At 43.7% G+C, this 12,484-nt stretch overlaps 1 protein-coding gene across 1 annotated transcript in view; it reads right to left on the reverse strand.

Moving 5' to 3' along the window:
* Nucleotides 1–3,364, reverse strand: part of ZNF804B (zinc finger protein 804B) — a 378,654-nt gene extending 375,290 nt beyond the window's left edge. Inside the window, exon 1 of the mRNA XM_065398463.1 lies at nucleotides 3,257–3,364. Coding sequence (XP_065254535.1) covers nucleotides 3,257–3,364 — 108 coding nt within the window. The remainder of the gene's footprint in view (nucleotides 1–3,256) is intronic.
* Nucleotides 3,365–12,484: the final 9,120 nt, after the last annotated feature.

A 12,484-nucleotide genomic window follows, 5' to 3' on the forward strand; every position in this document is an offset into this window, starting at 1 on the left:
CACTGGAGTAAATTGGAGTTTTATGTGGGTAAAAAGTGAGCCAGTCTTGGCCTTGAGTGACCACAGATGTAATTATGTAGGTACTGGTTATTACTCTGTGGTTAAAGTTTGGTTCAGTGTTTCCACTTAAAACAGATAAAGAGTCCTGTGGCACCTTATAGACTAACAGACGTTTTGGAGCATAAACTTTCGTGGGTGAATACCCATTTCGTTGGATGCATGGTATTCACCCACGAAAGCTTATGCTCCAATACGTCTGTTAGTCTATAAGGTGCCACAGGACTCTGTCGCTTTTTACAGATCCAGACTAACATGGCTATCCCTCTGATACTTAAAACAGAGATTCTCAGATTAAGTGTAAAAAAAATAGTGTTAATGCAACATTCAGATTCAGAAATTAAGCACTCAGAAGTACAGAAATTCAAGACTTAAGGTTACTCCCAACAGTAACTCAGCAGTGTTACACATCCTATACACTTTATGGTGTACGTTAATAAAAAGTAATGGTACATTATTATTTACAGGTAGCACTGAGAGCAAGAATAGAAAAATCAAAAAATTACTACTTCCTAAAAAAAACTTAACTTTTGAATTTTCTGACATCTGAGTGCTTGATTTCTCCACCGCATTTCTTTATAACAGCATTTTCTTTTCCTTTTTGCTTTAAGGAATACCACATTAATATATAGATATAGATTTGATTGGTTTGGTGTGATTACAGCCCAATAAAACTTGTAAATTTCTTGAACTAGACCAGGACTAAAGTCAGTGCAACTAAGAGTATGTCTATACTACCCGCCGGATCGGCGGGCAGCGATCAATCCAACGGGGGTCAATTTATCGCATCTAATCTAGACACGATAAATCGACCCCCAAGCGCTCTCCCATCGACTCCTGTACTCCACCGCCACGAGAGGCGCAGGTAGAGTCAACGGGGGAGTGGCTGCAGTCAACTCACCGCAGTGAAGACACTGCGAGTAGATCTCAGTACGTCGACTTCAGCTACATTATTCAGCTACATAACCCACTGTGTAGGGTTGTAGGCTGAACGAAAGGGAAACAAGTTGAAAACACAGAGGGAAATAGTATATTCCAACTAGAATTTTAGGGTACATATTTCCAATTACTTTTTTCCAATTTGAGCTCTGATAAATTGAATACAAGGAAAGTTCTACTAAAGTTTAACTGTAAACATTTTCTATATCTCCCACTTAGAGAATATTGGATCCTTTGGGGGGAGTGGGTGGAAAGGGTATTCACCACTTTTTACCTCTCTTTATAACTTGGACAGAAATATCATTTTAAATACACCACAAATAATCTATTCATAGAGTTCTAACACCTTGTGCCAGGAATGCATATATGCAAGAAATGCAGAATTGAGCCTATATATTAGAATTCTATCAAAGTAGTTTGGGAGACACATTTACTATGGATATTAGATAATCTAGAATTGAAAAGTAGGAGAAAAAAATCCATATGTGTTTTCTATTTCTCTGTTGCATGGCACATACAAATATGCATATTTCATGCACACAGAGACAATTCATTTGTACATGCAGTTATAAGCAGAGCTAAAATTGTTACTGAGGATTTTTACAAGACCTTCTGTTACAGAGTTTTACATGAAATACTGTGAGCTTGATTCTGCTATTACTAGCAGTGATGTAAGCCAGGAGAAGCTCCAATGAAATCAATAGACTCATACTGGTGTGAACTTGTGTACGTGAGAATAGAATCAAGCTTACTGTATAAGGAAAATATATATATACACACCTTTTTATAAATATTTAAGGCCTAATCCAAAGACTTTCACTGACTTCAAAGGGGTTTGGATCAGGCACTTAGGTCAGAAATCCTGAAACAGTTCAAAAAGTATTAGACTATGGTGAATACCATCCCAGCAGTTTTACTATACTGTGTGATAAAAATAAAGCAATGGAAGTAAAAGCCCCACATGTGAGGTCTCAGCACCCTGCCCTCTTACACTGTGTAGATTTCAGTTATATTTGGAATTATTATTCAGATGACTCTATTGAATTGTTTTTGAATTATGAAATAAATAGGAAGCAGGGACTTTAATTACAACTGCATTTTCTAAAGTACAGACTGATACACATCAATGGGGGAAATCTGGCCCTATTTAAGTCAATGAGAGTTTTGTCGGGACATCAGTGGGGACAGGATTCCACTTATTGTACACTAGCAGTGTACTGTAATGATAAGCTCTGTTTATATTCTCTGAGCTTCAGTATCCATATGTAGTTTACACCTTCAGTTTTAATAGGTTTGTGAATGGAACAAATTACATTTAAATCACTGAACAACTTAAAAATAATGATGTCACCATAATTATTCAGATTTAAGCATACAAAGATACTATGCATTCTAGTCATTCTTATAACTAACAAGCAACAACCGGAATCAGACCTACAGTACCTTCTCTTGACATGATTCTCTACCTTATTTCTACAGCCCTCTTAATGAAGGGGAACTGGTACCAAACCTGCAGTCCCGTGAATTCTTTATCTTTAAGATAACCTACCACGGCAGATACTAAGTGGTATAAAATGCCTTTTAGCAACCCAGAAATGTTTTGTTTAAACATCTTGACAGTCTATATTTTTTAGCAACCTTTCCCAAATCTTGATAAATTCTATATCATCTTCCAGGATTGGTCTTGATAGGTAGTGCTTTTACCCCAAAGTCAAATAGATGTGACATACAAGTTCAGTTTTAACAGACAGGAAAACAAATAAAAGGTTGAGCATTCCTCTCCGTGTCTACACATTGCAGAATCTACTAAACCATTACACTTGAAGCTGATCAGGCAAACGTTACAGCACCTCATCTCACCGGCTAACTTTTCTGTAAAACAAGAAGCTGCTGCAACTCATCAGCCATCCACAAAAATAACACAACATCTTTCAGTTTGTGTCACCAGGCTACAAAGCGTTAAGGGGGAAATCTTTTTTCCCCTCTATCAAAGCAACAGAGCCACTGCAAAACCCCTTAATCTCATCACAAATAACTGTCTCGGGAGAAACTTTTCCAAGTGGCACACAGAGGCAGAGTGACAGAACCAGCAAATCTCTGTAAAACACCCAGATGACCGACTCTCGCTCGTGCCTAGGCAGAGCAGTACATAGACACCCCCCCCGTGCGCGCCTATGTGTTGATACACGATCCTGGTGTCCCCCACCCTCAGCCCTTGGTGTGGCTACCTGAGTGTAAGGGAATGAGCAATGCCAGTTACCGGGGAGTGAGCGCCTTTCTTGCAGAGCGGTCCCCTGAAGACTCCTTTAATGCCACGGTAGTGCCCGTTGCTGAGATGCCTGGAGCTGATGACCAGGTAGCACGCCATGCGGGTCCTGGCGGGCTGAGGACGGGGCAGGGGCTCAGCCCCGCCGTGCGCTGCTTGTGGGGGGGAAACGCGGGCTGGCCCCTCCTCAGCAGCAGCAGCAGCAGCAAATGCTACCCCCGCTGGGGACACCGCCAGCGTGAAGCGGCGGGAGGAACAGCGGCGGCGATCTCTCCCCCCGCGACGCGTCTCCCTCTCCCCCAGCGTCCGCCTTACAGCTGCCAGCAGCAGGATGCGCCGAGGGCAGCAGCGACAGCCCGAGCGCAGCGAGGGGAGCCGGGAAGCGGCCAGTCCGCATGCTGTTCCGCGGGGCTCCGGCAGCTCCGCCAGGAACCAGGGCAGGGCGCAACTTCCAGGCCGGGGGCGGCACCTCGCTAGCCCCGAACCCCCCAGCCGCGGGCACCGGCAGGCGCAAGCCAGGCGGGGGGTTCTCCGCGGCAGCCGGTCCCCATGGCCGGTCCCGCCGCCCGGCGGGGCGCTGCCTGCACCGGGCTGGCTCCGAGTCCTGGGCACCAAAGTCCTTCACGTGCGGCCGCCGCTGCGGCCAGCGCCTTAGCGCGGGGGCGGCGCCGGCGCCGGGAGAGCCCCTCAGCCGGCCCGCGAGCGAGGCAGCAGGTGGGAGCTGCCCCTCGCCGCTGTGCTGCCGGGCGGGCTCGGAGCAGCAGGGACAGCGGCGGGAGAGGCGCACACAGGCGGGGGCAGCACGGCCGCGGCTGGCCCCTGCGTAACGGGGTCAGCCTGCGAGGAGCCCCTGAGCGCCGGCACCATCCTCGGCCCAGCACCTTGCCCCGGCTCCTCTGCTCAGGACCGGTACTGTCCTCTCAGCCTCTCCCTCCCTGCCTGTCTCCCCGCCCCCTCTCACTCCTCCCCCCCAGGCTGAAGACAGCCGCCACTGCTCCCCAGCTGGCTAGGACTGAGCTCCTCAACCCCCCCGCAGCGGTACAGTATTAAAGGGGGACACGATGGTCTCCCAGCCATTCCTACCCGATGAGTGGCGCTGAAGTGCAATTGGGCCCTTCCCTGGAAAGCAAACCAGCCGGGAGTCAGGCTGCTTTGGGGGTGGCGTTAGACTCGGGCTGCTTGAGACGGAGGGAAATTCCTGTCTGCAGCCACCTGGTGTAGTAGCCCGGGCCCCCGCAGCCGAAATTAGGCTTTCTCCTCCGGTCTGGCTGTACCGGGGTGGGATGAATGATCGTCTCCCAGCAGCCAGCTACGAGAATGGAAGAGATTCCTGCCAATGCCTCCACTGTTGACAAGAAGCACAGATTTACAGGGGACAATGATGAGAGAGGCTAAAGCTGCACGTGTCTCACAGTTGAGCAAAACTCTGCATGGAAATCTCCCCAACTTCTGTCTCTCCCTTGTCATGATCTTCCCCCGCCCTCTCCCACCAAAACCTCACGAGTTTAGGTGGGTGGTGTAACTTAAATAATTTACATAGTATTATAAGCATGAAATGTTTCCTACATTAGGCAGCTAAAACAGGTTGTCACTTTCTTCTTTGCAAGGTACACTCACCATAAATCTCTTAGCTTGCTATGCAAACTCAGCTTTATTTCATCAATAGATAAGCATTGTCTCTGCAGATGAACTGTAATTCAGCTAATTCATTAAAAAAAAAAAACAGGTAGTGTTAGTAATTACCTGTAAACTGCATATTTGTTTCCAGAATAGTGTCTATATTTTAAATATCCAGTATAAGTAGAAACTGCTTAGGAATTCTTCCTTTACAAACCCAATAAGATCCTCTATATTTCCAAATATAGTGAATTAAAGTAGTAAACCTGGCACGTTCTAGCTTAGGATTCTGAAGGTATATATTTCTTTTGCACAAGACAAATTCTGTAATAAGGATGTCAAAACTTAGAAGATCAAATGGCTATGACAGTTCAACTGTCCTGCTTTGACTGTCTCAATTAAATAGTGTTAATAAAGTATTCATGTACTATATAATCTTGATTGAACATACTTGAAAACATTTCACATATCTAACAATAGATTTGAATATATAGATATATACATACATACACACACACACCTAGAGAGAGAACAAAATAGGGCTGTCTGAGCCTTAAAAAATGAGTCTTAAAAGGCAACTTTTAGAACATAAAAATTAACTATACAGAAACAATAATATTGTACATTTACGTAGTGTTTCTTATCCTAAAGGATCCCCTACGTGATTTTAAAACTGTAGGCATAGAGAATTATTGAAATTCAAGTATCCTGGGGTGAAGAGTGACAACTAGTCAGCATACTGTCAGTTACTGGGGGGGGCGGGGGGGGGGGAGAAATACGGTCAAGCACACAAGTGAAAATGCTACATTTGGGCCCATTAATTTTTATATTGGGAAAAGTGGCTTAAGCCCATTAATATTTTTACAAAACAAACCAGACCTTGGGACCAAGTTGAACTGCAGCTGAAATCAATGTCAAAACTATCATTGGCTTTAATGGAAGCAGGATTGAGCCACTGTTTTTTAAGTGTGGTTCTACTATGGAAAGTGATATGTGCAAATGGTAGCCTCTTACCCAAAAGGCTGATTTCTGTGTTAACTCAGAATCACATCCTTTTATGCTAGTGACAAAAATATGTTTTTACTATTTTTCTCCTGTTAGCACTCCATAGCTAACAGAGCTGTGAGAGTGAGCCAGAAATTATTCTTTCTTTCTATGATTTATACACCAGATTAACAGAATTGTTAACCACATTCCAATTTCAGAGGTAATTCTTCCCTAATGTATTTCTTTGCAACCCTATTTCAAACAATAGTGTTGCAAAGATGTAACTTCAAGTAGAATTTTGGCCTGGAGCTTGACTGCAAGGCTGAGTTTGCAGGTCTGGCAGTTAGAAAAACATCTTTCTCAGCTGTGAACTGAGTAAATTTGCTTTGTGAGTCATTGATTCTCCATGATACAATTCTCATTTTCCAGATCATGAAAGCAATTTAAGGGCCCATCTGAAAGACCCACACAGAAGGCCAAATTCCTTCAATCCAATAAAGTGTGGGAGTGGTGCAATTCCACTGTGAAGTTAAAGAGAGGATGCAGAGCAGTTCACACCATCTGCACACCGGAGACCTGTACTCTTTCCACTCTAGAAGGCAGAGGGTTTGGTGAGTGGCAACTACACAGCTGGATTGGTTAACCCATACCACCTGCTTAGGGAGCTACAGCCTTGAACATGTAGCAGTGGATGTGCAGTAGCTTCATGGCCTGGTAGGACAGGGAGAATATTTTCCTCCTCAAGCCTCACAAAGCTTTGCCAGTTCATTCACCGAGGTTGTGTGCAAGGAATATGTTTTGTCCACCTGGGAAGGGCTCAAGTGACCCTGCTGTATTTTGATAACTAAAAGTCATTTTAGGCTCATTCCAACTTGCAAGATCAGGGGAATAATAAATATTACTAACTGGATCTATTTTATGAACAACTTGGTGGATACAATCATGAGGAAATGAGATTAATAGTTGTTATATGGAACAACTAGAGATTGTCAGTCTCTAAACAGTACATCAAGGCTCTGGAGGTACTGTGTCTTCCTTTCATTAATCACAGGTAATCCAGAATTATGATTCTCAATTATATGCAAGATACTTTATACTGTCTGGGCCTAATTCTTCACTGACTTAGACCACGTGTTGTCACTTCCATCTGTGTAAGTCGGTGTAAAATGCCACTATTCTGCTTTGGTAACATTTTGCACCCACTCTATGCTCCCTTTGCAGATGTGTAAGTGACTTCTCAAGATGCAAGGAAGCAGAGAATCAGGTCATCTGTCTGTAATGTTAATTGGAATAATGAAATGTTCTCCAGCTCATCTGTCCACTCAATTTACACAAGGTTGGTATTATTAATAAGTGCACTTAGCATTTATTACCTTGACATTGCTTTATAAACATTAATTAATCCTTACAGTCTCTTGAGAGGTATTATTATTATCTCCATTTTACAGAATCAGATCCTGAAATCCTTATTCAAGCAAAATTCTCATTGAAGTCAGTTTTGTCTGAATAAGGAAAAGCTAAGACAGAAAGGTTTAGACCAAAATTTTCAAACTTATGTCTGAAGTTAGCTACCTACATAAATGTTTATCTTCACGGAAAAGTTAACTCAAGTGTTGTTCCCATCTCGGATTCTATCCGCACACTTTTAACTCAAGTTAGCTGGCCCCTTAGGGGCTATAGGCTAAATCCCAAGTGAGCACAACTCATCAGCAGCTAACATGATCTCTCTGCAGTGGGGATGCAGGCTAGTTCCACTCAAGTCCCACTATTCCTCCAGTGCCTTCCCAAATTTCCTTCTAGTGCCCAGAAAGGATAGACAAGTCCTCCCATAATTCCCTGGGAAAGAAGTGAAAGAGTAGCTCAGTTTAAAGCAGTGCAAAGAATGCCCCACTGGGATATGCCCCCAGAAGTCTTTTGGTTACTGTAGAAACTGACATCACTTTACCGTGGGTGGAGCTTTTGGAAATCCACAAGTGCTGACTAATCAATGTATATATTACAGCTTGCAATTCATCCCATAGTTGGTAAAATGCCACAGTCTGTATGATGGTTGTACTAAAGCAGGAGAGTGATAGGCTCATTCCTCATGAGCCCCAAACTCCCACTGACTTTGAGAGGGGTCAGGTGTAGTAGTTTATGTAGCTGACTGAGAATGTAATTCACACACTTAAGCTCTAACTCTGCGGTGACGTGGAATCTTTTCTGTGGCTTTGGGCAGCTACTCTGCATCAGTTTCCCCATTATTGATAAAAAAAGAAAAGTGAGATGGTACTTACTTTACTCACAAGACTACTGTGAAGACTAGTTACTTAAATAACTTTTTAACATGGAAAGTGTTAAATATTATATAGCCACTCAAATTGGTCATTTCTTAACCAGCTCAGTACTGAACAGTTAATCATCTATTATTTTCAGAAGAATGCTGAATAAATCCCTTTCACACCAGTGAGCAGTTCAGCTAAGGACCCCACACCAGCATTAGCAAAAGCCCAATATTTCCAGTGGGTAATATTGTCCACTGATATAAAGATCCTTTCTTTTTTCCATTAAGTAGTAGTATTCATTGATTTCTCATCACTGTTAGTTGTGTTGTTTAGCTGAATTAGGAAAAGATAGAGAAAGAATAATATGTAGCCACTGGTGTGAAAATTGTAGAGAATGATTCTAATGTTACAATTCGGTTCTATCTTTATAGCAAAGAGGTTCTTTTTATAAAGATGAGATGTGAAAGTGATGAAGATGTAGTAATGTTTTCATACACTTGCCAATTTAATATGTTTGCATAAATATTTAATACATCAATCTCTTTATGAAGAACGAACATGCTCTGCATTTCAATATATCTCTTTATATTACATTTGCCTAATAGTAAATTCCACAAAGAAAATTTCATTAGACAGACATCTTTAAGAGAGGTAACTCAAATTTTGATTTCTCTGTGATGGTCTTTACTCTGTTCAGTCTCCTTGTATTAGCAAACTATGTATGTGCTGATGGGCTGGATATCGAAAAACTGCATCAAGGGGCTTTATTTTATTCTTGTCCATATGAATGGGGAACTAGAACTGAATGTTAAATGCAAAACAACTCTATCAAAATGATATTAAAGTTTAGATGTAAACTGAAGGAAATGTTGTCTAAGCTGTTACTCTTAGCTCTCCCATATTATGCAGAGAAAGAAAACTGGAAGTACAGGGGAGGTGACATCTCCTCCTTATCCCAGGAAGACTCTGTCAAAGGGTTAAATTAAAATCAGGTTATATTAACTTGAGTGACCAGCACACCTTTTAAATCTGGTTTTAGGCAGGGCTGCGTCTTGACTCCTGCACTCTTTTGTTGGACAATGGATTTCATAAGGTAGCATTCCATCAGGTCCATAGGCATTAAAATCAGTGATTTCTTGCTCTCAGACCATGACTATGCTGATAACATTGTTCTTTCTAGTACAGAGCCCTGACAGGTTTTGCAAGATACTCCAGCTAATGGAGGAGGAGTCGGCTAAGGTTGGCCTACATATTTTGTGGTCAAAGAGAAAGCTGCACCCATCTAGGATCAGGTCCACCCATGACGCCAATCTCTTTGAATAACGAAACTGTCAAAGCATTCTCCAGCTTTTCCTATTTGGGTTCTCTACTCACCAGTTCCTCCAACTCTCACATGGAGGTTCTCCACCGGATTGGCATTGCAGCATTTGCATGGGTCGTTTACAACCAATATGGAGTCAACATCATCTTGGCACGACAATCAAGTTCAGGATCTATTCAAGCTGTATCCTCTCCATACTGTTGGATAGTTGTGAAACATAGACACTACGCTGCTCAGACTGGGCAAAGCTGGAGGCTTTCCACACAAAATGCCAATGTCGTAAATTGGGCATAAAGTTAATAATTTCATTTGTAGGGTAGATGTTTATGGTCACTCCAGTCTACAGACTACTGGAGCTATTGTCCACAGATGGCTTCTTACACTTTTCAGACATGTTGCAAGCATGGCACAAGATGTTCCAGCGAAAACCATTTTATGGGTAGCTGGTAACATCTGGGATAAAATTCTACCAACCGAGGGGTGGGGGCAGTCCAGAGGCAGATGCCCTATTACATAGGTGCATCAAGTCTTCTCTGACATTGGACTCTCAGCCCATCAAGCCCTTGCAGCCTCAGAGGAATGGACCAAATGGTGAACAATCGCTACGGCCAACCAGCTAAGTGTTGAAGAAGATGACCAATGCATCCATGTTGTGCATTGACCCCCCACACACAATTTTAAGGAGTGCACCAAGAATAACTATAATCAGGGGGTACTTGGGGTGGAGGAGAGGGCTCAGGGAAGGGGATTGGGGGCTCAGAGCAGGGGATGTGGAGTGTGGGAGGGGGCTCAGGGCAGGGGCTTGGGGTGCAGGTTCCAGCCCAGTGCCTCTTACCTCGAGTGCTCCGGGGTGGCAGAGGCGTGCAGTGGGGCTAAGGCAGGCTCCCTGCTTGCCCTGGCCCCACGCTGCTCCCGGAAGTGGCCAGCATGTTCCGCAGTGGCTCCTGGGGGTGGGGTGGGGCAGGCAGCTCCACCACGTGCTGCCTTCGCCTGCAGTACCACCCCTGAAGCTCCCATTGGCCACGGTTCCCCATTCCCAGCCAATGGGAGCTGCGGGGGGCGGTACCTGCAACTGAGGGCAGTGCACAGAGCCCTCTGCCCCCCTCCCTCACCCCCAGGGGCCACAGGGATGTGGTGCCAGCCTCTTCCGGGAGTGGCGCGGGGCCAGGGCAGGTAGGGAGCCTGCCTTAGCCCCGCTGTGCCACAGGGCTGGCAGTCCTGCAGGCCGGATCCGGCCCACGGGCCGTAGTTTGCCCGCCCCTACTCTAACAGATCCTTTCTGGGGCCAGAACTCCCTAACTGTTCCGCAGCAAATCCTGCCTACACAATGGAATGATAAGACTTCCCTCCTTTGAATTTTTCCCAGAGGTAAGGGCACTCGATCTCCTCCTCCCCTGGTATTATCTGCATTGATATTTATGTTACATGGTCAAGATGGCACATATTCATCTATTTGGATTGATACTGCTCTAATATTCACAATATTGTCCCCATTGACTGGCACTGAGTTTTACTTTATCTTGACATTTTAGTCATCATCCGTGTTGCCCTGCCATAAGACACCCACACACATAAGTTAGTTTAAAAGGTTACAGCCTGAGGTTCAGGGGACTGTTAACTAGACATGTTTATGAAGGACTCAGGAGTCATGTTTGCCAGTAAAGAAGGTGCATCACTTTTTATTAAGTTCACAAGAACGCAACTCAGGAAAAGGAGTGGAGAAGTTGGTGGAGGAAGAATGCTGAAGATGCAAAGCACATGACTTTTCTGCCACTCTTGTGGCAACAGTTCACATATATTCCAGCCACAAGAAGCAAGATGTGTCAGTGAAGGTGGACCATCCACTTCTTTATGGGTGGGCACTTCACATGGCAGTTCACCAAATGCCTCTGGCCAGAGGCCTGAAAATGAGCAAACAACTATTTCGTGTGAACACGATAGCAGACTTTACATTAAATTTTCTCCTAAACAGCCAATAATAAATCTGGCTTATGTTTCTCTCCCTCAGCCAGGAAGGGACAGAGATATTTTAAAATCTGGAATCAATATACAGCCAAATATAATGCTCTTTATTATGAAAAAGGCTTAAAATGTCCATAAATCTCCACGCCTCCTTATTTCCTGCTCTCTCTCCCCCCCTCTGGAATGCTCCCCCCACAACCCCATCAAAGTACCTTTGGTATTCCAGTCCTTGCTTCCCTTTTGCAATGACTGTCAATCACACTATCATTTTGGGGCGGGGGGTGGACGGGGGTGATATTGGCAAACTTCCACTAGGGACTACATTTAATCAACAAAACTCACATCCACTTAACTAGATATTTACTCAGGCACCACATGGACTACTGCACAGCCTACAGCATCCCTATTATCCATATATTTCTATAGAAGATTTTATTATGCACCATCAGAAGACCACCGTGTTAGTTATGCACGTATCATGGTGCCAGCATTTTATCAGTTGTCCTTGATAGTTCATCAGCAGACAACCTTTAAAGAGCTTTTACAAAGAAAGATATCAGACACCAGAGAAATTTTAGGTTGACAGCAGTTTTGTCAGTTGGCATCCTTCATAATTCTGATACTAATTGAACATGAATATCCTTATATTATTAGTTGTCTATGAAACAATAGTTTTAAGCTTCTGACACCTTAATCTATTATCTAAGGAAGACAAATAAACTAAGATTTGTTTTCTCCGTGTATTATGACATGTTTTGTCTACTAAAATAGGTAAAGGGCTTTAACATCCCACATTCCATCTAAATCAGTTGAAATGCTACTCTTTCTTTCCTTATTCCAGGATAATTGTAGAATTTCATTGTGCCTTGGAGTGGAACAGGGGAGGAGATAGAATTTTGCAATGATGTAAAAATTTCAGTGATAATTGAAAACAGGAAAACAAATGAGTGATGAGATCAGAGGGTGAAATTCTCCTCTGTGCAGAGGGCTAGAAGAAGAACAGCTCCCCTTGTAATTCCAATTTACAACCTCAAATGATGGCTTAAGTGGACTTCTGCTGGCTTCTGCACA

Source organism: Emys orbicularis, chromosome 2, assembly GCF_028017835.1.
Source record: "Emys orbicularis isolate rEmyOrb1 chromosome 2, rEmyOrb1.hap1, whole genome shotgun sequence".
In the NCBI taxonomy this organism is placed as follows: domain Eukaryota; kingdom Metazoa; phylum Chordata; order Testudines; family Emydidae; genus Emys; species Emys orbicularis.